At 32.7% G+C, this 27,349-nt stretch overlaps 2 protein-coding genes across 2 annotated transcripts in view; both read right to left on the bottom strand.

Moving 5' to 3' along the window:
• Window positions 1-2,485: 2,485 nt before the first annotated feature.
• LOC131949116 (uncharacterized) lies at window positions 2,486-4,589 on the bottom strand. Its single transcript, XM_059310876.1, has 4 exons — window positions 4,317-4,589; window positions 4,054-4,158; window positions 3,793-3,847; window positions 2,486-2,892 (listed from the first exon to the last, which is right to left on the bottom strand). The coding sequence occupies exons 1-4, from the start codon at window positions 4,506-4,508 to the stop codon at window positions 2,486-2,488; spliced, it is 759 nt and encodes a 252-aa protein (XP_059166859.1). The 5' UTR covers window positions 4,509-4,589.
• Window positions 4,590-9,668: 5,079 nt separating this feature from the next.
• LOC131949120 (putative leucine-rich repeat-containing protein DDB_G0290503) overlaps window positions 9,669-27,349 on the bottom strand; it is a 79,131-nt gene continuing 61,450 nt past the window's right edge. The window contains exon 8 of the mRNA XM_059310880.1: window positions 9,669-9,693. The gene's annotated coding sequence lies outside the window, so the exon portion shown is untranslated. The remainder of the gene's footprint in view (window positions 9,694-27,349) is intronic.

Here is a 27,349-nt window from a genome sequence, read left to right as displayed (position 1 = left end):
TAGTATTATCGAATGTATAAGACGGCGTGGTCTAAGCGATAGAGCGCTAGGCTACTAACCCGAAAGTTTTGAGTTCGTATCAATGTCCTGGTCAGTAGAACGTCCCTGAGTCCACCCAGCTCTGATGGGTACCTGACTGATATTATTGGGAAAGTAAAGGCGGCTGACAAAAGTCCTGACCACACCTTCCCTTCATAAGCTGAGGTATAGAAACATATTAACTCATCTGCCCAATAAATCGCTAGATCTAAAGAGGATTCTTAACTTTTATTTAACAAAAAAAAATGAATTGTGTTAAGTCATTATTTTTTCAAGCAAATGAACATATTGATATTCATTGCATAAGTCTTATGGGTACTTTATAGTATGGGAGTAATTATTATGTTGATGATTTTCTGTATGCATGTTTTTAAATATGCATGAACGTTTTCTTACAACTCATAAACACTTTGGAAGTTAGATTGTATCAAGATGATTATTAAACAAATAATGCTTGATTTGTTTGAGGTTTTTATACATAACCTTATTTCTAGTAATTAATTGTGTCGGCCAGTATTTAAGGTCAAATCCATATTTTTAATATTCGTGTTGCTTAATATACATTCATGTATTCGTATTACATTTATAATCCCTATACGTGTTATTCTTATTTTATCAATTTTATTTAACGTTAAAATTATAGGACACATGGAATAAAATTAAAAATGTGAAATGCGTAGCTTTGTGGATAATTATCGAAGTTAAATCAAACAGTCACGATATATACACACATAACGACCACAATAGGACAAAAATGACTCTAGTGAAGAAGCTGCCAACAAAACAACTTTAAAGCAAATGTCAGCATTTTACAAGACATATCTTCGACAATATGGATTTCATTGATGTAGCTCGCAGCATAATATCTGAATACATGATGGTTGTTTATAGGAGATAACTTTTATATAAGGAAGAGCATTAAATTATGTATAATAGCATATAATAGCATATAAGTATATAATTGTGAAAAAATAAATTTTAACATAAACCAGAGTTTAACGTTCTTCGCGAGCTTAGAGCTTCTTATATTTATATGTTGTCTGTGTAAGATGTCACATAAAACCTTCATACTTGTTCACACATACACATGTATTATGTACTGAGATGTCTGAACCGGTGCCGGAAAGATGCGCAACGGAAAACTGCGCACAAAAAAGTGCGCAAGGGAATCATTTTTGTTTTCTTAAATCGAACATTTAAACACATTAAAAAAGAGTGAATACATGTAAAATGTAGAATAATAAAATATATTTAATCGGAAAAGGATAAATTAAAGTGCATTAGTATAATTACTTTGTATTTGGACAATTTTGTGTTTGCGCAGTATTTCGTTGCTCATTTTCTGATTGCGCATTTTTCTGGGAACCGTCTGAGCCACAATAAATTCCTCTAAAAACATTTGAATGATTTGCTGGATTATCTAGAAGAGATTCACATAAGAGATTCACATTGGTTTATAGAGCAATCTCACTGATTTTGTTCTACACGTAAGAAACTATCTTTTAGTCAATTTGAGAGAAATCGTTGTTTGACAAAGCTATGACGTCATCGTTACTAGTTTTATAATTTGTTGTTTTATCAAATCGAAAATAAATGAGTGGAATGAATCAAATCTAACACTTACAGAAGCTGTTGCCCTGGTAGCAAGCGCAAACTCCACACGCGCACACGTACACAAAGATATTGACAAAGGCAACAACTATGTACAAATAAAGCGTACATATTACACGACAGAACTACACATCTTTGAATAAATGACGCAACAGTCAAATATAACCGCCGAGTTCAGTCAACTGATCATCATCTTTTCCCGTTCTTGCGAAAGACACATAAGGCAGTAAGGTCAGCACTATGCCAAGCTGACTTTTTTTTTTCTAATTCAAGTTAAGTGGACTAAGGGCCATTCAACTGACTTGAACTCGAGACTTTCGGCTTGGTAGTCTAGCTCTCTACCTCTAGGCCACGCCGTCGCATCAACTAATAATGAAACAACTACTATTGTCTATTTACATGTGTCGCATCTATGTATGAAACTTGAGTAACATAAAGACAAAACAAAAAAACAAACAATTAAAACAGTTAACTGTTGTTGCTCGATAGTACATTCTTCTTACATCCAAAATAATTAAATTAAATGCGTTTGTTGACATTATTTATGTTTATATGCATTTTTAAAATAATTATGAAAAAAAAATCTTGACTGTATAGTCCAGGGGTCTCCAAACTTTTCAGTCCGAGGGCCGCATTAACTATCAAATTTCAGTTTGGGGGCCATCCTCTTCCGGGCATGTCCTTGATTTTTCTGGGCAAAGTTCCTCAGCCAGCACCAGCAAACGTTTTTTCCGTGGACAAAAAGATCTCCGCGGGCCGGATGAGAGGACATCGCGGGCCGCACCCGGCCCGCGGGCCGTAGTTTGGAGACCCCTGGTATAGTCAAAACATTTATCTACATACCAAGGAGGAAGCAAGAAAAATGTGTACAGTTAAATCCCATACCAAAACTCTCTAAATGTAAAACATCTCCAGTTTTCAACCAAGCCACGGATGTCCTTAAAGCCAGGTTAAACTTGTCTTTTGTCTCTACAGGACCCAGCCATGACTGTGTACATCCAGATTTGTGTTTTATCCAAACATGTACGGGCTTATCTCCCGTTTGTTTTACTGTAAGACTTGCTATGTACAGGCCATCAACAGGGGCGGTGAACTCTCCGGTGTTGGGGTTAAAATGGTTTCCTAGGTTACGCTCTACGCCGGTGTAAGAGAGTTTGTAGCCTTCTAATCCCATTTTGCGACGGTCTACCTGCCCACATGAAGCAACAAAACCTACTGTCAAACGTTTCGCTTGTTGAGTGGCTGAAAGATTTAAAACAGTTTCAGTGTTTAACGAAATAAAAAATAATATAATACTTGTCAACTGGATTATGGCAATAGTCAAATACCCTGATATTATATTTTACCGAACACAGCACCATATTACCAACAAATGTCAATAAACTCACATACGTGTCCATAATTCAAAATAGAAAACTGCAAAACTGCACAATTAAATATTATCGTTATACAAATATACATTTTAGAAAATATTTAGATCATTCAAATAGATGAAATTTTTTAATCTATTCGATTTTTTACGTTTGTTTTAGAAAATAAAAAAAAATGTTGTTTAGTTTGCAAAGCAACATTCTGCAGTATCCCATTATATACAAAATATTTCTCAACAAACATCATATGTTCTGTTTTTAAAATGCAAGTGCATTAATACATACGTACGTAATTATTTGTAAAAACAATATGACAGCAATATTGTCTTGTAATTTACACTATAACACAAAACAGAATTGAAAATGTGGCTATTACGATTGCACAATAAAAAACGCTGAATATTAAAGATGTATTGGTGATAAGCGCATCATACAACTAAATCTAATATGTGTAATGATGTGTATGATTTCACGTTCAGAAAATTACAAATCTCACAGTTATTTAGATCTGTAGCCAGGAGATGTTCGCAGATGATACAAATAATTTATCTAAACAGTCATTAGTTTTTTTTGTTGTAGACAAACCTACACATCCGGTTGGGTTTGAGGTATACATTTTTTTCCCCAGAGAAATCATCTCCGTTCGCTAATACAATTGTACTGTCACTCACTGATATGTCTTTGTTTTAAGTCTTTACATAGTTTCATTTCTGATGTAATTTAAATTAATTTTAACAGGTTTCTTTTTGAAAAAAAAATACTTTTTACTTACCCAGGATATGAAAGTCCTCCGATAACTTTGTAAAATCTTTTTCAAAAACTTCAAACTATGAAAAAAAGTAAATTCTACAGTTTTATTCAATTTGTTATATACTTCTATTATAAACATTTATATTTTACCCATTTTAGTGCTTTACTTTAACCTTCTCATTCGACAAAACTTTTAGGTTAATTATTATCTTCCCCGAAAAAAAGCGAATTATTATCTATTATCAGCTGTTTAGTTATCCTAAATTGTAACCTAATTGTTTACCTTTTTATGCTTTAATTCTCTGTTCTCACAGTTGTGATGACAAATTTGAAGCAATCTGTCAATGGGAGACAATCTTTGTTGCAGGAGTTTACACATCACAGCTTGCTGGATAGAAAAACAAGTAAAACATTTTAACCGATTCGTAGTTAAAATAGTTGGCCATTTTAAAAACACTGTAAATTGAATTTTTGGGAAATGATACATTTTATACAATTTCACTAGCAAAGTATACATTTTTAAAAATTATTTGAAAATTATATTACCTTAGAAATTAAAATATGAAATTTGTTTCTTGTGCTCATAATATTTTGTTGGTATTGTTCTTGCAAGTCTTGCATTAAATCAGCTTGGCTTTTTATTTCTCTTGTTAAAGTATCATTCTTTTCTGATAGAACTTGCATATTTTCATTTAACGAAAGTAATTTAGTTTCAAATTCTCTTATATCTACAGCCATTTTCTCTAGCGGTTTCTTTTTACTGGATTCTCTTTCCTCTAGGATTTCAATTTCTTTATTCAGTTCATTTATTTTGTTTTCTTGTTCATTCAAATGTTTTCTTATGTTTTTAAAGTTAAGCTTTTGTTTCTTAGATAATTTTTCAATTTTAATCGCTACATCATTTTGCACAGTTGCAGCTTTGTCTATCCATTCCCTTAATTCAATAAAGTTATTTTCAGTCTTTTGTTTCGTGTCTTGTAGATCCGATACAAGAGATTCAACGTGTTCAAGACGGCAGATAAATTCTGGATAAATTAAAATGCAGATGAAAAAAATAAACAGCTAAGAAACTAGGTAACAACTACATGAAAACGTAGTTAAAGCCGAATTTGTGTTGTAGCGTTGATTAGATACATAAATAGAATCAAAATTAAAAAAAAGATTTTTTTCGAAGCTTACATTTGTTACATTTTTACAAAGTTAGAATTTTTCAACCAACCAGAAACGCTGTCTTTAGCTGTTTGCTCAGCTTCTGTTTTTCTTTCCGGTAGTGTCGTTTTACTGGTCATTATTTTTCAGGGTAAATTTGTTTGATTTCTATTTGAATGTTAATCAAAGAAGTAACAAACAGTCTATGGTTAAACTAAAATAATTGCCAATTAGTTTGATAATTATTTTATAGATATTGATCGTTTTATAAACAAAGTAAACTAAAATAGTATTGCACATCCTTTTCCGAATTGGGGGTTATAAAACTAATTTTAATATAAATAAAATAAATAGTCTATACGTTTTGATATAATTATATCAACAATATTTCTAGATTGTGAACTTTAGTAAATTATGTACGAAATAAAAGACTATACCAGCTAACATGTCCACATGTTCCAGTACTGTATTTTGTGCTGTTGTCACCATCACGATCGCATCTTTGACTGTCATTGTAGTGCCAGATGTGCTGACAAGACATTCCATGGCCTTTGTTTTAATCTACACATATGATTCATTACAATGGTTCCGATTATAAGATGGAGCATTGAATTTAAAATTACCTTGCAATGTACAATGGTTTTCAAAGATGACTATTTCATCATTTATAACGCAAAATAAATATAAATTGTGTAATAGAGTTTGCTATAAAAGTAATTATAAATCTCCCCTTTCAGACCTAAAGATCCATAACAAACGAATGTAATGTCAGTGCTATGCTCAGTCGGCTCTACTGTCCCCAACGTGAGTCAGGTACCCATCAGAAAAATTAATTGTAATATATTCAAACTGATTTTAAAATAATTGCTAGACAACATTACCATTGTTAGGTTGAGAATACAAGTAAATATATATTTATTTACTAAATATACTAGTGCAATTTAAAAACCAATTCAATTCATACTATATTAATTATTTTTAATAATTTAAATTACGTTTTTTTCAGTTACAAAGTAAAAGATATTGGACAGCAATTTTAGTTCTAACCTGCCTCTGGAAATCAGTGATGTAACTCTGAAGATGAAAACACGACTCTTCAAACAGCTCGAGTTGAGAGCTTAGAAGTTTCTTGGAGTGTTGCGACATCTACATAAAAACAGTCTTTGTTTCGTTTTATACCATGTCATATTTCAATTTAGAAAGTTTTTAATGTTATATAACAGAAAAAATGTCGAGTCTATCAGATATTTGAAATTTAGATATTTCAGATAAGAATATCGAATTATCGTAATATACTTCACTAAATACATTATTTTAGTATCTCTATGTTTTTACTGTTATACAATTGCAGCTTATGTGGTGACAATTTGACAGCTATCTTTATTTAGAGCTACATAAAATGTGTTTATATAATATTTTATGTTTTCACATCAAGCAAATCAAAATATTTTTAAGCGATTAATATTTTCATACGAATGTTTTACAGATTGAAATGCATACACCTGCTTTATTTACACTTGTAAGCTTTATAAGTAGCACATGTTAAATAAGATAAAATCATATTACTTTCTACTTACTGTAAACTTAGCGACTCCTATTTTTAAAATGGAAATTTAAACTCTTCTTATCAAGGCAGAAAACTTTTATAGCTGGTTGGATTGCTTGTAATGTAGATCTCGTAAGTTACACATACCTGAGTTATAGTACTAAACTTGGAACACGTCTTAAAAATCGAAAGCCGTTTATCGATTAAGCAAGATATTGATTTTTAAAAGGTACGTCAAACTGTGGAACTGAAGAATAAAACTTAAAGTTAAATTGAAAATATGATTCATTATTGACTATGTAAGTTTCAATTTCAAAAGAACCTTGCTCAATGTGTACATAGAATCAAAGCCTATCATAGAAGTTCCACTATACTTTTATTTAAAATACACTAAACATCCATATAAAACATATTGAACAATAATTTTTTTGTCTGAGTATTGTGAAAGAGAGAAAAAAACGTTCTTGGGTTACTGTTGTAATAGTTAACCTTTGCTATCATGTTTGTTTTAATGTCGTTGTACTAGTTACCCTGTGGTATCGTGTTTTGATTTATGTTGTAGTAGTTAAAACCTGAGCTATCGTGTTTGTGATAATGTTGTTGTATTAGTTAACATGTGCTATTGTGTTTCGATTAAAGTTGTTGTACTAGTTACCCTTTGCTATCATGTTTGGGTTAATGTTGTTGTATTAGTTAACCTTCGCTATCATGTTTGTGTTAATGTTGTTGTACTCGTTAGCATGTGTTATCTTTCCTGCTCTTACAGTCTCACCTCATCAATCGACCAAAGAATTTAACAAACAAATTCGACATATTATAACAGTTAAAAAATACAAGTTTCTCGTGTTTCAGTCATAATTTCTGTTTTAGATGTTTTATTTTATTCGAAAAACAAATCGAAACAAATCATTTGAATTAATTAAATGGTAAATATTTGTATTTCACGTAGTTAACACGCTAAAAATGGCACTTAAATTTCATTCATTAAGTTTGACTGTCAAGAAATAATCAACAATAGCTAGCCAGGTTTGATAACGTGGAAAACAATATTGCATTTCATGAAAAGAAAAAAAAATCGATTAAAAGAAAAATAAATCGGAATGGAAAAAGATATTGCAAACTATGATCACAAATCATTCATAAAATTACAAGACGTTGAAAAAAATCAAGACAAAATATCAAAGAAAAAAAACCCAACAAAATCAGTAGAATGAAACGAACGTACGTCAAGAGAAGAGTTTAGAAGACTTGGTTCGAATATTGGACGTAATAAAGTAGGATGAGAAAAAGATGTGATATTACGAAAGTTATTAATAAATGGTATATCCATTACAGCATAGTGCAAGTATGGGTTTGAGAGAATTTAATATTTGCTTTATTTCTTGCGCAAACTATGAGACCTTGTGTAGTTGGGTTTGTGGCGGTGAGAATAGGATGACGCGTAGCGGGGGGGGGGGGGGGTGGGTGACACCATTTAGGGGGGTGACACCAAGGCAAAAAAAAGAGTAAAATATAGAGAGAAAAATTTGAGGGCGGGGGTGCAAATCGAAAGTTCGAGAGGGGGGGGGGGTGCAAATCGAAAGTTTGAGGGGGGATGCAAATCAAAAATTGAAAGTTTGTCCCCGGGAAGAGTCGCTACGCCTCTTCGGGGTGACACCATTAAGTGCCGCACCGGGTGACACCCAACCTCGCTACGCCACTGGGATAACGTAACAGACAAGGCAAAAAAATGCTAGTCTGTAGACAAGGATAAGATAGGAACAATTTGTTTTTAGTTTTGGTAGTACACCAAAATGATGGTCAGTAGCGCAAAGTAGAGTTAACCTGTTTCTGCGACCTCCTCGTGTAGAGCTATAGTTAGTCAATTTGTATACCTATTGGAATAGTCAGAGAGATAATATTAATTAACCAAACAATCACACTCATTCAATTGTTTTCATAGGATCAAAGTGTAAATCAATTCTATTCTTAACGCAGTTCAATCGCGTATATTTGGATTTAAATATTTCGACAAACATTTTAGTTTAAGCCCTTGTATGTGTTTGTATATTCTATATAAGTTTGTGTGTGTGAGTGTGTTGGGTTAATCTATACGTAATAAAGAATTACAGCAGATACTTTGTATGGATTTTTATTAAGGTAATGCATTTGAATTTTTATCGCTTTAATTTTATACTTCTATACTATTATTAAAAGTTAAAAATGAATTAGGATGAAATAAACATTAGTTACATTAAACTTTACTGCATCTGCAATTAACTTGTTAAAACAGTTGTTTCATTTATTAGGCAAATAATATAGCAACTGAATACTTACGAGTGTTGGTTTAGAAAAATATGTCCAGACTATAAAATAAGTCTTGAAATCACAATTAACAAACAACAGTTAATTATACAAAGTGTAAAACATCGAAATGTATGTTTTAATGAATCAACATCATAGAAACAGTAATTTAATGAATGCAAGATGATTCGTTTATGTCTGTGTTATGTAAATTGTCATAATATAACGCCATAAATTCAATCTATTGGCAACAACAGAGCAGCTATTCTACGTTTTATTCACGTGTGAAGTACTTTATAAACCACAGCTATATAAAAGAATGCTAGGGTAAACAGATACATCATTGAGTTGTGTTGTGAACACGGACATGCCTTTACATTTTTAATTATACTCAAAATAATTGAAAGTGTGTATTTACATGTTCAAATGTTGTAAAGATCAATTTTATTTTTTATCGAAATATAGCAAGTTTTCTTTTATAAACAAGCCCGGAAATAATAAAATATATCATTTAATTACATAAGCATACTGATTGTAACTATGTTCCTAGTAGGAAACAAGAAAAATGTGTACAATCAAAACGATTATCAACACTACATGAAAATATTTCATCCCCAGTTTTCATCCAAACCCCAGTTGTACTTGAAGCTGCATCTAAGATTTCCTTTGTCTCAATACGAACGGATTCTGATACAGTATCTCCAGATTTGTGCATTATCCAGACTTTTGCACCTTTATTTCCTATTTTCTTTATTCGTAGACTCACTATATACATGCCATCAACAGGGGCTGTAAACACTCCCGTGTTTGGATTAAAATATTTTTCTTTGTTATGTTCTACATTGGTGTAAGACAGTCTTTTGCATTCTCCAAATAAATCATCGACTATAAATGGTCTCCCCGAAGCAACAAAACCAGCTGTAGAATGTTTCACTTGTTGATTGGCTGTAAGGATGAACAGAGTTTTATAAAAGAAAACAAATTTGGCAGAAGCTAACGCACGCGCACATAATGTTGGTATTATAAGACAACCAAATATTGTTATCATTGTAGAAGCATTGGGGGGGGGGGAAGGGGACGTCGGCTGCCCCAGGAGCAAAACCCACGGAACTCATATCTAATGCAGTTACGTTGTCGATACCAATCCTAATATATAATAGCTAATGTGCGCACTTCTCTCTCTCTCTCTCACTCTCTCTCTCTCTCTCTCACTCTCTCTCTCTCTCTGTCTGTCCGCAAAATATTTTCGAAGTACATCCTAAAATATAATAGATCATGTGCGCACTTCTCTCTCTCTCTCTCTCTCTCTCTCTCTCTCTCTCTCTCTCTCTCTCTCTCTCTGTCTGTCCGCAAAATATTTTCGCAGGACATCACATCAGAATCTGCAGCGATATATGAAGAACTTTATACGGACTTTTGTTGAAAATAATATGTTAGATGTTTCAAATGTATAACCACACTTTTAGTTAAAGAAGAAAAATAAAGAAAATAAAGGCGTATTCGAATGTAGAAAAACAATTTTAATTATGCAACCGGAAAAAGGTTTATACTTGGGACAAGAACGCAGTTAACAATGACGTCGCTTATTGTTTACACTAAAAAAAGAGCACGAAACTGATGACGTCATCTTCCGAGTTTAGAATAAAATAAAGAAATGAACTATTTCATTCAAATATGATTTAGAGCTAGATTCTACGTCCGCTATGAAATGTATACAATACGATTTTCTAGGCCTAAACTTTTATAAGTTTTTACTTTATCTATTTGGATTCTAGATATAGATCTAGATCTCGATTCTAGATCAAGACTAGATCTACGGAAAAATTAGATGTAGACGCTAAGATCTGGATTTAGACTATCTACTAAAAACAACACAACTACCATTGAATATCCAGGTTTTTAAAGAAATCATTTAAGTCTCTTAATTTTAAGTCTCTTAATCAGCCAGTGCATTTAATATGGTATGGTTACCTATGAAAAAATGAACTATTTCATTTAAATCTATAGATCTATTCATAAAAACCTAATATAAATAAATCACTTTAAAAACAAGAAGAATACAGTGGAATAGCCGAGTTTTTAACGGAATCATTTAAGTCACTTAATCAGTGTGTGCCTGTGTTATGTTAAATGTGGCGGATTTTTAGCTAATTAGTTTTTTTTTTGCTTTGTCAGTAATATCGTTCAGCGCGTAGTGAAGCACATTGCGTTTTGACTAATAACTATTTTATAAATTATTTTTCTCAAACAAGTTCAACATTTTAAAATATATCGGCCTATAATTCACGTGAAACGGGTACCGATGGTTAGTCAATTATCTATTTATTTAGACTAGGTAAATATATTTTCCTTATTTTTAATTACATTTTGTTAACCGTTTAAAACAAACGCGTTTCCTAAACAAGAAAGCTGGGATCAGACTCGTTGTACACACATCTTGAATATGACGGTTGAATTTGAGTTGAGAAAGATCATTTACCAATGAGTTAATTTTCTTCTTTGCTCTAAATTATAATATGGGAGATTTCTTCGACATAATCATATGGTACATGTTAATATGTTATTAGCCTACTAGGCATGCTGCCCAGCTTCGCTTAGGCTTTCAAAAACATTGAGAATTTGAATGCTTAATTAATTCGCCCGAGGGTCGGTCTACGACCTCAGGAGTTATGAAGAGGTTCCTACGTGGACAATTGTTTTTCGATTTATAGCTCATATAAGGCGCCGGTCAGTCGAGGTCTGTTTTGAACCCCTCATCGGTGACCTTTAGGCCAACCGGCACCGGCCCCCGTGTTCTGTCGCCCCCAAGGCAAAATCCTGCCAAATTTGAAGCGCCTGCGGCGCCTGGAAGTGCCCTGTCGGGCACCCGACAACTTTGCTTTATATATTATAGAGATTAGCAAGTTGCATAGATAAACAAAGATTTCAATAAAGTAATTAAGGCCTGAAATACTTTATTATAGAAATGTATTATTTGAATAGATTCTAGATCTAGGTAGGGTCTACATCTGTGTAAATCTAGATTTTCCGTAGATCTAGATCATCTAGATCTAGATCTAGAATCTCTAGATCTAGATGATCTAGAATATCTAGATCTAGAATATCTAGATCTAGAATCCTAATAGAATTTTTTTTTAAGTTTAGCCCGAGCAAAATTGTATTGTATAAAATCACCCGAGTCTAAATCTAGATCTTAGCGACTTAGCTTCTACGTCTAGTTTTTGCGTAGATTTAGATCTAGTCTAGATCTAGAATCCAAATAGATAAAATAAATTTTAAAAGTTTAGGCTGGAAAAATTGTATTGTATTCATTTCATAGCGTACGGAGATCTAAATCAAATTTGAATGAAATAGTTCATTTCTTTTTATTCTAAACACGGCAGATGACGTCATTAGTTAATATATAAACATTAGTGACGCCACTGTTTTATGCGTTCTTTTTCACAACCATAAATGCTTTTCCTGTTGCATAATTAAAACTGGTTTTCTACATTTGAATATGGCTTTATTTTTTATTATTCTTATTTAAATAAAATTGTGGTTATACATTTAAAACATCTACCATATTATTTTCAACAAAATTTGGTATCAAGTTCTCGATATATCGCTGCAGATTCTGATGTGATGTCCGGCGAAAATATTTTGCGGACAGACAAAGAGAGAGAGAGAGAGAGAGAGAGAGAGAGAGAGAGAGAGAGAAGTGCGCAGATGGGCTATTATATATTAGGATAATGGCGTTCATTTCAAAGTCCAAATTGCATCAATTTCAGGTTTGCCGTGTGTGCAACTTAAACTCGGTTTTCTTTTCTATTTTAGTTATAAAACTAATTTCAAAATTTACATAATGATTTTATGTCATTGCACAGTGCTGCTGATCAAGTCATAGTAACCATTAAATATATAATCAACAGTTAAGTTTCTAAAAAAATGCTATTTCTGTTTGCCTTAGGCGAAAAGAAAATACGTTTAAAGTAATAAATAGTTTATATATATATATATATATATATATATAAATATAAATATAAATATATATATATATATATATATATATATATATATATATATATATATATATATATAAATATATATATATATATATATTTATATATATATATATATATATATATATATATATATATATATATATATATATATATATATATATTGGCATACCCAGCGCATGAATGTCGCCCGATAACTTTAGAACACTCTTTTGAAGAACATCAATCTAAAAAAAAATTAATAAATCGATTAACTACCTATTTTAAAGGCATTGCCTCACACTGTAATTCTTCCAATCTTTTTATTGTATCTAGTCTCCCCTGTTGCCAGACTATATTTAGGAATGATCTCCAGTAGTTGTGTGTGTGTGTGTGTGTGTGTGTGTGTGTGTGTGTGTGTGTAAAACTGTCTGTGTTAGTGTGTACAGGTGATGGGGCAAAAAGTATTGACTGAAACTAATTATTGCGTTACTTGAAAGAAAAAGTTACACCGCTCAAGTTATCTGAAATGTTGTTTAGATAATTATTGTTAATTTAAAAAAAAATTACGATGGAGCTTTAGAATCTAGTGAATAAACTAATTTTACAGCGTTGGAATGCATACGTAGTTGTGTATTGTTGGAGTATAGTAAAATAAACTCGGCAGCCTTGCATCAATAAGACGAGTGGAAACTTTAAAGTTGATCAGCATTGCAGAAAATGTATAGTGTGCTGATAAAAACAGTTAAGTTTTCAAATATATTTTTTCTACCTGCTTCAGTTTTTCCTCTCTAGACTCAGACTTTAGATTAATTATTTGAAGCAATTGGTCCATGGGAGACAGTCTTTGGTGTAGGATTTTACACATCATGGATTGCTATTGTAATAACAAATAAAGGTTAATTGAGTGATGTAAACATGTTTACAAATATTGCAACTGTAATTAAAATGATGGCAGATTAGAATATTTGATGGTCAAAAACACATATTTAAATGTGACAATATCTAAGAAAAATAATAATCTAATTTTTTGCTGGGTTTTTTTCTGCTTCTTATAAATCTTATAGAAATGAGAATGATATTTACTTGTCTATTATTGCCTGTATTTTAAGGTAGCACTTGCACGTATTATAATACAATGAAGATGGTTTAAATATCTACGAAACAAAATACCATTTAGCTCTCAAATTAATGATAATGTTTTACCTTAGAAATCAAATTGTCCAATTTGTTTTGTGTGTTCTGGATATTTTGTTTGTCTTCGTGTAAATTATTGATTAAATCAGTATGTTGTTTTATTTCTTGTGTAAATTTATCAGTTATAACTTGCATAATTACATTTAACTTTTGTAGGTTCTTTTCGTGTTCTTTTATATCTAGAGACAATTTCTGTAACGTTTTCTTTGTGGTGGAATCTTTTTCTTCGAAGTTTTTATTTTCTTTAATAATTTCTTCGATTTTTTTATCTTGTTCATTTAATTGCTTTCTCATGTCTTTGAAATTCTGTTTTTGTTTCTTAGACGTTTTTTCGATTTTTAACTCCGAGTAATTTTGTTCTCGTGAATAGTTGTCTCTCCATTGTTTAAGCTCTGCTATGTCGTCTTCAGTTTTTTGTTTTGTGCCTTGAAAAGCAGAAAATGTTGTTTCAAGGTGTTCCAGTCGGATGAATAAATCTGGATTCACTATAAGTTATACGTAAATAATTTTAAAATAACATCATAATAAAGAATTTTAAAAAGTGTAAATTTAAAAATAAAATTAATAAATGAGTAATTAAAAATAAGCTATTCTAGCTTAAATTGACACCTTCGTATAATTATTTTTGTAAATTGTGACGTATATTTATTATTTACTTATAGCATAGTCTTGGTCTTTTATTTTATGCTCAACCTCTGTTTCCTTTCCAGGAGGATAAAACTCATTGGATTCTGGTAAAATGGTGTAAAAAAAATCTCAGTGAATATTCAAACAGAAAAATAAAATAAAAATATTTATTTTTGATGAATTATATTTGATGATATCTGTTTTAATGTAATTTGATCATAAAACTTAATTGACTAATGTATATTTTGATAAAACATCATTATGATCACACTTTTGTCTAAATCAGGGGTCTCCAAACTACGGCACGCGAGCCGAATGCGGCCCGCGAGGTCCTTTCGTCCGGCCCGCGGAGATCTTTTTGTCCACGGAAAAAAATGTCGGTTAGAGGTGGCTGAGGAACTTTGCCCAGAAAATTCATAAAAAATTGAAAATATAGAATTGGGTGCAACTACCGGTGCCTATCGTGTTGCAGGCATTGGTGAAAACATTGTGACACAAATAGCGAAAAAATACTTTTAAAAAAACTTTTTAAAAAACCACGTTTTTCTTGTGGACTAAAAAGTAGAAAATAAATTTTTCTTTTTCATAAATTTGATGACAAAAAACGTGGGTACGTTCACCATCAAATTTCCCGACCCATCTGCCCGACCCACGTTTTTTGTCATCAAATGTATGAACAGTCATCACAAGAACCTGCACAGCTCGATGAAGCACAAAATCTACGAGCAGTCATTGGTAGATCCCCTAGGGTCGTAAGAAAAATTTATTTTCTACTTTTTAGTCCACAAGAAAAACGTGTTTTTTTAAAAAAGTTTTTTTAAAGTATTTTATTTTCTCCTTTTTAGTCCGTTGCTACACATGAAAAACGTGGTTTTTAAAAAGTTTTTATATAGTTTATTTTCTACTTTATCTAATGACTTAATTAAGTATGACTTGACTAAGTGTTTTTAAATACATAAAGCTTTAGAGGATTTTTTAGGTACCCATCAGAGTTGGGTGGTCTCAGGGACGGTCTACTGACTTAAACCCGGATTCGAACTCGAGACTAACGGGTTAGCAGTCCAACTCTCTACCGCTAGACCACTCCGCCACTGATAAAACCTCTTAATTTTGTTTCGATAAATCTGGATTGATAATTTATTTTTGCTTTAGAAATCATGTCCTCAATTTTAGGGTCCTTGGGGCGTAATTTAATTAAGCTAATTTAGGTCTCTAATTGCTAGTTTTTATGATTGCATCTGAAATTGTTAGGCGAAAATAGCCTGCATGCCGAATTTCAGATGTCTAGAGCAATCAGAAGTGGGCTAATTTTCGTTGTCAATTTTAACAACAAACCCACAAACAAACAAACGCGAAGCTGAGTTAAGAAAAACATGTTAAAAAATGCAAGCAATTTTCGTAATTTTTCAATTGCAATGGATGAGTCGCTGGACAGCTGTTCCACCTCTCAACTTCTTGTGTTTATTAGAGGTGTGGATGAAGACATGAACATAACACAAGAGCTGGCTTCCTTACATAGCATGCATGACATTGTTACCGGAGAGGATATAATCAATGAGTTTAAAAAAACATTTGCTGATTATAACTTGGACTGGACTAACCTCAGTTACATGACTGTTGATGGCGGAAAGTGGCATAAAAAGGCTTGATTGGACAAGCGAGCAGATGTATAATGAGAAAAACGTTCTACAACCAATGTACCTGCATTGTATTATTTATTTAACAGCAAGCTTTGTGTGCTTAATATGTGGACATACGCAGTGTAGTAAATCCTGTGTTGAAGATTTTAATAAGGTCGCATTGTCACATGGGCTCAACCATACACAGTTCTGAGACATGTTGAAAGATACAAACACAGAATCGCAAAATTTACCAGTAAGATGACTAAGTTGTGAGAAAGTTCTGAGCAGGGTATTTAAGTTAAGAAAGAGGTGACTTCCTGGAAAATAAAGCAAGCCACTGCCATTAATGTCCGATGAAGAGTGGGTATAAAAATAGGCCTCTGCTTCAGACATAACCAGCCATTTAAATTTTCTGAACCTTAAACTACAAGAGGGGGAAATCTAGTTTCTGTTCTATAGACCCACCTAAAGGCTTTCAGATCCGAACTTGTCATGTTTTTGGAACAAGTACAGGCCAACAACTGGACGCACTTTCAGCAGTGCAAGGTCTTCATAGCTTAAGCAACAGCTGTCCCCCAGGTTATTTGCATGCAAGATCATCAAAGACCTCCAGCTGCAGTTTCAGCAGCGGTTTTCTGACTTTGATTGAAAGGCAGAAGAAGTAAGACAGTTTCAAAGCCCATTTGAAGCAAATGTGGCCAGTTGCCCAGATGAACTGCAGCTGGAGGTCATTGAATTGCAAGCAAATGACCTCCTTGGAGACTAGTTCAAAGAAGGAAGGGTTAGTTTTTTAAACGTTTTTGACCAAGGAAGACTTTCCTAAAACTTTTGCATCAAAGGACCTTTCAAATTTCGGAACAACATACCAGTGTGAACGTACATTTTCAAGAATAAAATGCGTGAAGAACAATCTGAGAACAAACTTGGACCTGGAGGTCTGCCCCTGAGAGTGTTTCTTTCAGACTCCAGGGGGAGGGGGTGGACGACGACACTTGAAATGTGTTTATATTTCTATATAAATTATATTTCGTGGGGGGGGGGGGGGAAGAGGGGAGGTAGCCATTCTGCGGGTGGGGGGGGGGGGGGGGGGTAGGGCGCCTCTACATCCCCGAAGAGATACCTCTAAAAAACTTCGGCCCCCGAACTGATTTTTGATAATTAATGCAGCCCTCGAGCTGAAAAGTTTGGAGACCACTGGTCTAAATATTTCAAATTCATATTACGATCAAAATAATATATATATATATATATATATATATATATATATATATATATATATATATATATATATATATACATATATACACACATATCTATACATATATATATATATAATTAATCTTATTTCGAATATAATATGTTATATTTTTTTCAGCACAATTATTAATAGTAATATATATTGGTATTTACATAAATGATTTAAGTTAGTTACAATTAGTATAGAATTTTATTCACGAAGATACAAATCCATACCATTCAGCATATCTGAATGTTCCAGTATTGTATTTTGTGCTGTTGTCACCATCGCGATCGCTTCTTTGACTGTCATATTGTTGCCAGATGTGTTGTCTAGACATTGCTTTGCTTTTGTTTTTATCTATAAAATATTCATTGTATTAAAGTAATTACATAGACTTATATTTAACATTAAAAATTAAATTTACTATACAATTTTCTAATATACAATGATTTACAAAAATGTCTATAATTTGTCTTTAACATTGCTTGCATAAAATATACTGAAAACTAGTAAATGCTGCATTAATTATATTAATGCAAAATAATTTATATACTATTAGTTTTCCAGAACGTAAAATACATACAGTGTTATTTTTTGCCTACTAAATTCGAAGACTAAATTCGAAGCTCTTATGTTTGTTATTACAAATACTTTATGTTGATATGTTATATTTCATTTTTGTAGTTAAACAAGTAAATCAATTACAAATATCAGTTTCATATATTTCATATATCAGTTTTTATATTTACCTGCTTTTCGAAATCACTTATGCTACTCTGTAGGTAAAAACAAGACTCTTCAAAAAGTTGAAGCAGAGCATTTAAATGTTTCTTTGAAGGATTGGACATCTGTAAGACAACATAAGTTGTTTTATTTTGAGTTCCACCATGTTTTAGATCCTTTCAAATCCTTTCGCGATATATAGTTTTTATTTATAGTTTTAAAGGCATACATATTTTTGCATTTTTGAACGGAAGTGTTAGTTTTAAATTTTAAAGAGAGTTTTGTTTCATTTAAATTATATTGTTTACACATTGTTTCAGTCCCTGTGTGGCAGAATCGATAGTGTGGCGGCTATCACATATTGTTTTTGGGTTCAAAACCTGTCTGTACAGTGTGGTATTTTGTGTGTTATATTGAAAATGGTACTGATATTATATTTTTAAAGCATTAGATCTTAATTAGGGTTAGGCTTAGGGTTAGACATATGGGTATGGGATAGTCTAGGAAAGCAATTTAATATTTTATGAAGAGGCGTTTTTGTTTTTTTCTCATGATGTATATATATATATATATATATATATATATATATATATATATATATATATATATATATATATATATATAAACTATATATATAAACTGTGACGTGGTAGTCTAAAAAGATATTTATGAGTAGGCACGAGAGAGAGAGAGAGAGAGAGAGAGAGAGAGAGAGAGGTAGGGCTAGTGGCGTCCTCTTATATGTGTGTAGGATGTGTTCGAGATAGGTGTGTGAACTGGTGTGTATGAGTGAGGTGACAGGCGGAACAACAGTGCTGATAGTGATGAAGAGACCATGAGGATTAAATACAGTGATTGACCTAAACTGCACAACGAGTTCTATTGCTGCAACAACTTGCTATCACGTTAGAAATGAAATAAGAACAGTGCCTTTTTATTCTGCATAATCTAAGCACCAATCTTAAACGTAACCTTTGTCTCCAAAAGTACTCAATACTATAATTAGAATTTTCTTAAGTATAATACGCATGGTATAATAACACATGGAGACATAACTAATGACAATAACTTTCACAAGTCGATGTTTCGGAGGTAGCAACAATATTTCTTCAGCTATATTGCCCGTCAGATCTGAAAAGATGACATTACTTTCACAAGGACATCAAAACATTACCTTTATATTGCTGAAGCTACGATCCATACAAGTAAACAAATATGGCTGCTCTACAATGGGAAATATCCCTTCATAGAACAGAAAAAAAGTAATATCGGGAAAATCCAATAGTAAAGAAGTTTTGTTTTCTTTTTTATTGTAAAGAGATAAATGAATAAAGAACAATTTAATAAACTTTTCCAAATAATTCGCATATATATAAAAAAAAAAATAAATATATGTCTTTAAAAATAATTGTATAAGCCATTTATAATGAAGATTTTTTTGTTTACATAAGAAATGTAATATTTACTTGACCTTTTGTTTTGTTATTTCTCTTTTCAGTATCTCCGTGTGTTAACTTAGAAACTAATATTATGAGCTCAAATTCTATAGTTAAAATACGAGACTTGCTTTGCTGTTGCAAGTTATTATTTAGAAGTACAGATATGTAAAAAACTTACTTTGCTCATTCACTAAGCGTCGTTAATGTGTGACTTTTTAAAAAAATAAGTTGATTATATTTATACCCATTTTTCTTTTAAGTCTCTACAATAGTTTTTTGTCTATGCGATATATTGTCGTGATAAATTGATCGTTTTTGCGTATTTTTAAACATATTTCTGTGAAGTGCGTTATATGTTGAAGTGTAAAGTTTAGAATACAGACTCACATCTTGTGATGCGGACTAGAAACTGAAAGATCCAACACAGGTTGAAATAAAAATCAGAGATTTATCACAATAAGACAATTAGGCAGTTCGAAACACACAAGAATATGATGCTCAATAGGTGGGGGGGGGGGGGTAGGGGGCTGGGGGGACAAGGTGGGGGGGGGGGGGGCAACAACAACTCTTCTAGGAGAGACAACTCTAAAATCCAACAACCACTGCCTCGTAGTTCGTTTATGGATGGACAAATGCTATGGAAGCGAATAAAAAATGCAACACAGGCTGAAATCAAATTTAACGGCTATATGGCGCATAACAAGTTGGCACGTAATACTTAATTGTGTTTAATGAAATCACGTTTAACAATACAATTAGGAACTAAGAAGAAGACTAAAAATCGATATCCGATACAAAGATCAATCACAGCTTGTACGTAATACTTAAAGTGTTAAAAACATTTTTATTTCTATCGCTTTCGCTAACATTAACTTTTGAGCTGAACGGAAAATTCTGCATTCGATGATTAAAGAACATCATTCAACTAATGCTTATTTGTCTCCAAAAAGCAAAACCCACAATCTGGGCGGGGTTACCTGAAGACATACACATCATGTTGAATATTTCTAAACAAAAAGTCAACGAACATTTTCATTACAAATAGTGATCAAAGAATTAAACTAATAAGTCCTACAGCAATAATTTATTTTCATCGTACATGATTAAAACATTGTACAGAAATAATTTGTTTTCATTGAAATACATTGATAAGCTAACAGTTTGAGGTATTTTAAATAAGTGTATACATATGGTGTTAATTGCAAGAGGGTATATTGAAACATGGTCTGATGTTTACCTTCAGGTATTAAATAACAACATTTTGTGTATGTTTGATTACATAAACAAAACGTGTGGTCACTCTGATAACTAGTTATTCTAAGAAAACTCACTGACGGTTTCAATTATCGCATTGTTGAAGCTCTGAGTACTGTTAAATATTCATTACTACTGATTTCTTCAATAAACTATTTGATTGTTTTGACATTGCTGTGTTTACAGATGTTTCTCGTGCAGTGGATTTAAAGTGGTGACTTTCTTGTCAAAATAATATCATATTGATAACAAAAAGTATTTCGATTGGTAAATAAGTTATAAAAGAATTCGATTAAGATTGCATTTCAGCTAAGACATGTAGTCGTATATAAAGCACATGTATTTACTATTGTTGTAACATAGTGATTAATTGTTTTTTTATTTTTATGACATTGCTACTAATTATCTGATACCTTTTATAGGATATATAGCTATAGAGTTGTTTTTTTTAAAATTGAGATATATAATATACGTGTGTGTATGTCTGCACAATTAAATACGGTAAAATGTGGGAAACGTCATAAGTAGGAGGATGCGATAAAGTTGAACTAGAAACATTTAACATGCCGTGTTATTTCAACGTCAATAACACGTGTAAATCAGAGATACTGCAATATTTCAGAGCAAAATCTACATGTATGTCAACCAAGAGCCCAAAGTAACAATAGAGTTTATAAGTTACATCATCTATGGAAGATTTTGATGTTTTTTAGATATTAGAAATGAAAAAACATCGCTTTCGATTTAGATCACGGCGCGATTTGATCCTATTGTATTCTGTTGCTGTGTTTTGAGAATGATGTATAAAATATTTATAATTATATTCGTTTTTATCTTAACCATAGTTTGCTATTTAGATCGAATTATCTTAAATTTAGCTCTTGAACAACATAATAAAAAAGTCATAATACATATCAAATGTTTGTAAAAACTTGTTATTAATCAATAACCAATAATCATTATTTATATATTGAAATAGACAAACATAAAAACACATTCACCTAAATATCATGTAATATCTCTACATTATTACAAGAACTAAAAATGTTGTACTGTAGAATTAAAGAAAAAGCGTTGTACTTGTCATAATCCATGTTTCCTGCCTTAAAAGACCTTAGCATCTTAAGGCCAAGATGAGTATAGAAAGCTACACTCCAAGAAGGAAAGAAGAAAAATGTGTTATCTCACAGTTTTTACAATTTGCCCAAGAATATAGCTGATCGCCTGTCTTCATCCATAGCACAAAGGTTCCCGTCTGGTCATCATTTTTACCCTTTGTCAGAACAGTACCGGGCCATGATGACTGAACACCAGAAGTGTGTGTCACACCTGCAGTTACAGCTTGATCTCCTGTTTGTTTGATTCTAAGACTTACAATATACAGACCATCAACAGGGGAAGTAAACCTTCCATTGCTTTGATTAAAATTGTTTCCTATATTCCTCTCTAAACTTTTGTAAAGTATAAAACCATATAAAACGATCACTTGACCATCTAAAGCCATAAAGCCCATTGCAGAATGTTGCACCGGCTGATTGGCTACAATTTGAAAGAAAATGATCTGGTCATTGCACTATTTATAACCAACAAAGTCACAAACGAGTTTTCACTTGAATATTTTTTCAAATACCCAAACCCCTGACCTTACCTCAAACCCTGACCTCAACTTTACATTATGCACACACTTCTAGTCCCGTGCACACAATCAACATAACCAACATGGGGCAAGTGAAGTAGAGTTCACTTGTTTCTGTGACCTCGGCATATGAAGAGATAGTGTGGTCAGCACTATGCCCAGCCGCCTTTACTTTCCCTAACGTGAGGTAGGTACATCAGAGTTGTGTGGACTCAGGGACGGTCTACTGAACTCGAGTCAAGCTCTCTACCTCTCCGTCCCATCACCAAGACCTTCCTCAGAGTTTTATATTTTTAACTTTAACTGCAGTTGAAATAAAATTAAATCGTGTATTAAAGGGCAATAATTGGATAAAATAAATAGCAACAGTTACTTGACTTTTGAAAAGTAATATTAAAACATTAACATTAATTTTAGGACTTTAACAGTTCCAGGATAATAACCACTTACTATTTTTATTTGAATTACGGTTGTAAATATTTGCTACAGCATTATAAATAAATAGTCTGTAAACAGTAATTTATTTTAATAATTTGCATAAAAGTGTAATTAAGAAACCAATACAATATCTTATGTAATAATGGATATTGGAATTATATTTAAATTATAAGTGAATCTTGTACAACAGTTTTTTTCCCTATCTAGTTGCATATTAAGAGCATGGTAGATTTATAATTATGTACTCACCTTTTGCATGCAAATCATGCGATAACTTTAAAACATCTTGCTCAAGAGTTTCTATCTATGAACAAAGAATCACGACTATATGAAAATCATCAACATCAGATGATGTGCTGTTTACACATGTAACAATACGTTCACGTCTCTTTATACCATGCACTAACACACAATAAAGAATGAAAAGATTCATTTGAAACAAATAGGGCTGTGTGTGTTACACGGATGACCCCTACTAAATCAGGGTGAGATATACAGGTAGATTGTTCACAATAACAACACATTCGTACTAATTTAGGTGAGATATACAGGCGAATTGTTCGCAAGAAATACACAGCCCTACTAAATCAGAGTAAGAAATACAGGCTTTTATTGAATACCTTTTTCGTATTTTCTTTCCTATTCTCAGTAGTTTGATGTAACAAGTGAAGTAGTTTGTCAAAAGGCTGCGATCTTTGTTGTATTAGTTTACATATAACAGCAAACTAAACAATTAAAAAAAAATTTCCTTTTTAAGTAATAAGCGTTAATTAAAATTTATGAAACTCTAGTAAAATAAGTATGATAATTTGGGATTAATATTAGGCCTTGTAAAAATAATTTTACAAAAACCTCTCATTGTTTAGTTCGTTATACGCTCTAAATAGCTTACCTTAGAAAATAAATTATCCGACATGTTTCCTGTGGTTTTAAGTTCTTGTGTTAGCTTATGTGTGAGCTCTGTGTTAGCTTCCATCTCTTTACTTAATTTGAGTAAATTCTTATCATGATCTTTCATATCTAGAGACAGTTTCTCTAGTGTTTTATTTGACAGTAATTCTTTTTCATTAAAATTCTCAATAACTTTATTTAACTCGTCTATTTTCTTTTCTTGTTTGTAATAGATTGAGATAATTGTGAGGTCAAGGGAACTCACTCTTCTGTATTAGTATTATATTTATATTGTTATCTTGAGTGATGTCCCTTACATGTTATGTATATAAGTCCCTCGTGACTTCCGTCTCCCTCTCTTTCCTCATGGTGTGAATAAACTACTGTTAACAATCTATGTGGCTTCTCGTCAGTGTTTGCCAATCGATCACATTGGCGACGAGGATGGGATAAATAATCCACTAGAAAGAGCACCTACTTACGCAAAAAAGAGGTTTGCTAGATCATATTAGCTAAGTATTTCTAGAATAATGGCGCTGTATGGCCAAATAAAAGAATTTGATTCGAATGATGAAATCATTCAGGATTATCTAGATAGGTTAAGCTTTTACCTTGAAGCAAACGACGTGACGATAGAAGCCAAAAAGAGAGCTGTTTTGTTAACAGTCATAGGGCCTCAACAATTTAGGCTACTAAAGGACTTATGCGCACCAGCTAGTCTAACTACCAAGAGCTTTAACGAGCTGAGCAAATTGCTAACAGACCACCATGCGCCTACCCCATCAAAGTTTCTATGTCGAGCTAGATTTGACGGTAGGACTCGTCAACCAAACGAGTCAATATCAGAATATGTTGCTGCTTTACGTCATTTAAGTAGATTCTGTGAATTTGGAGACACGCTGTCTGACAGACTATGTGAAAAGTTTGTGACAGGTGTAAACAGCCCTGATATTCAAAGAAAGTTGCTGCTCGAGTCAGATCTAACATTAGAAAAAGCAATACAACTAGCAACTTCATTCCAGCAGTCATCCGAGGCGGCGAAATCTCTAACGCCTTCAGAGATCCATGCAGTAAACAGCAGGTTAGTCAATAAACATCAACCCCCATCAGAGCATTTCAACTTATGCTAAACAGCCTGCACGTTTAAAGCCTAGATCTAAATCTAGTAATAATTATCAAAAATGTCATCGATGCAAAGGTCCCCATGCATCTCATCGGTGCAAGTTCAAGTCTGCAACTTGTTATAAGTGCAGTAAGCAAGGTCACATTGCCAAGGCCTGCTTTGCAAAGTCTTCGTCTGTTGCTAAAGCTAGCCAGTCAAGACAGTACCGCAACCAAAGGCAGCACTATGTTAACTCTCACCAAGACTACCTAACCCAACCAATGAACCACTCTACCTGTGAAAATGCTCAAACTGATTTGCAGCCGGAGTTCAACCTGTTCCCTGTGAAATCAGAAAGTCATGCTCCCATCAATGTACTAGTTAATATCAACGGTAAGAGCATCAGCTTCCATCTTGACACTGGAGCATCTCTAACAGTCATCACAAAGAAGGACTTTGACGCTGTCACAGGAGGATCAGTGCCTCTACAACCATGTCACAAGTGTCTAACAACATACACTGGTGACAATGTTCCGGTGATAGGAGAGTGTATGGTTCATGTAAGTTATAATGGTCAAAGTGTTAAACTTCCTCTTCTTGTGGTTGAAGGAAATGGACCACCATTACTAGGTAGGAACTGGTTAAGTAATCTTAAGTTAAATTGGGAGAGTATATGTTCATTGAACAATGCAAAAGAATCTAGTCTTACTTCACTAGATAAAGTTATATCTGAAAATAAATGTGTTTTTGGTAATCCTGGATTACTAAATGATAGAACAGTGAAAATAAGCATTAAAGACACAAATCCAAGATACTGCAAAGCTAGAGTTCCACCTTATGCAATGAGGAATAAAATTGAAAATGAGCTAAGTAGATTGGAATCTAATGGCATCATAAAGAAGGTAGACTATTCCGATTGGGCAACGCTCATTGTGCCAGTGTTAAAGAAGGATGGTTCTATAAGAATTTGTGGAGACTATAAAACTACACTGAATAAGCAAATAGAGCTAAATAGGTACCCTATACCTAACATTGAGGAAATTGCTTTGAATTTGGCAGGAGGAGACAAATTCACTGAATTAGACTTTAGTCATGCTTACACTCAACTAGAACTGCATCCAGATTCAAAAGTCTATACGACAATAAACACACATAAAGGACCAATATGAAAGACTATGTTTTGGCATATCATCTAGCCCTGGAATTTTCCAAGCTGTCATGGACAGTATTTTTAAGGATATTCCAAATGTTTGTGTTTACTTTGACAATGTGTACATAACTGGTAAGAATGACACTGAACATCTTAAAACACTTGATAAAGTATTGAAAATTGTTGGTGAAAAAGGTTTAAAGATAAACAAAGATAAATGTCAATTCATGCTGACAGAAATTAGTTTTCTTGGTTATATATATTGAGCAAACAAGGCATCAGACCTCATCCTGAGAAAACAAAAGCCATTAAAGAAGCACCCAAACCTGAAAATACCCAACAACTAAGAGCTTTTTTGGGCTTGAAAAATTACTATGCAAAGTTCATAAGGAATCTGTCTGGTAAACTATCACCACTGTACAAGCTGCTACAGAAAAATGCAACTTGGCACTGGGGTAAACAACAAGAAGCTGCTTTTAATACAGCAAAAGAAGCTTTGTCTTCTGACACCTTACTAACTCACTATGACCCAGGGAAAAGACTTATGTTAACATGTTATGCTTCACCAGATGGTGTAGGAGCAGTCTTGTCCCACATGGATGAGAAGGGTGACAGACCCATTGCTTTTGCCAGTAGATCTTTGAACCAGGCTGAGAAAAATTATTCTCAGTTAGATAGGGAAGGCTTAGGCATCATTTTTGGTGTTAAGAAATTTCATAAGTTTCTGTTTGGTAGGAAGTTCACCATCTTTACAGATCATAAACCATTGCTAGGTTAATTTGAAGAAAACAAAACCCTACCTGAGCATGCCTCACCAAGAATTCAAAGATGGGCTATCACACTAACTGCATACAATTATGAATTGAAATACAAACCTGGATCTGAGAATAGTGCAGATAGTCTTAGTAGATTACCTTTAAAAAACCAAAGCCTTAACTATGTACCAGAAGATGTATTTGTTCTCTTCACTATCATGGATAACTCCAATATAAATGTGAATGATATTGAAGGAGAAACACAAAAAGATGAGTGCTTAATAGGTGTATATGAGTACTGTAAGAATGGTTGGCCTGAAGAGTCTATGAATGATGACTTAAGGCCATGTAAAATAAGAAATGAAAACCTTTGTGAAGATAATATAAAAGATGGAGAAGATGCAGTCCATTATCAGTCAGAGTTGCCTAAACAAAGTATTTGTAACTTAATAAATGATTATGGTAATATGGCAATTTCAAATGCTTTAAGTAAGAAGGAATGTGATCATCAAACAACTTTGCTAACAGCATTAGCACTTACAGAAAC

The sequence above is a fragment of the Physella acuta genome, unplaced genomic scaffold, assembly GCF_028476545.2.
Source record: "Physella acuta isolate Inbredline_101_S28 unplaced genomic scaffold, ASM2847654v3 ptg000674l, whole genome shotgun sequence".
Lineage (NCBI taxonomy): Eukaryota > Metazoa > Mollusca > Gastropoda > Physidae > Physella > Physella acuta.
The sequence above is the reverse complement of the archived record's forward strand: the minus strand, read 5'-3'. Positions and strand labels throughout refer to the sequence as shown.

Bases quoted from the DNA above. Each gene is read 5' to 3' on its own strand.
- LOC131949116 (XM_059310876.1), bottom strand. From the start codon at position 4,508: ATGGCTGTAGATATAAGAGAATTTGAAACTAAATTACTTTCGTTAAAT. The intron at 4,159-4,316 runs GTAATATAATTT...TTTTCTATCCAG, and splicing joins TTCATATTTTAATTTCTAAG to CAAGCTGTGATGTGTAAACT. The intron at 2,893-3,792 runs GTAAGTAAAAAG...TAAATCTTTCAG, and splicing joins GGAGGACTTTCATATCCTGG to CCACTCAACAAGCGAAACGT.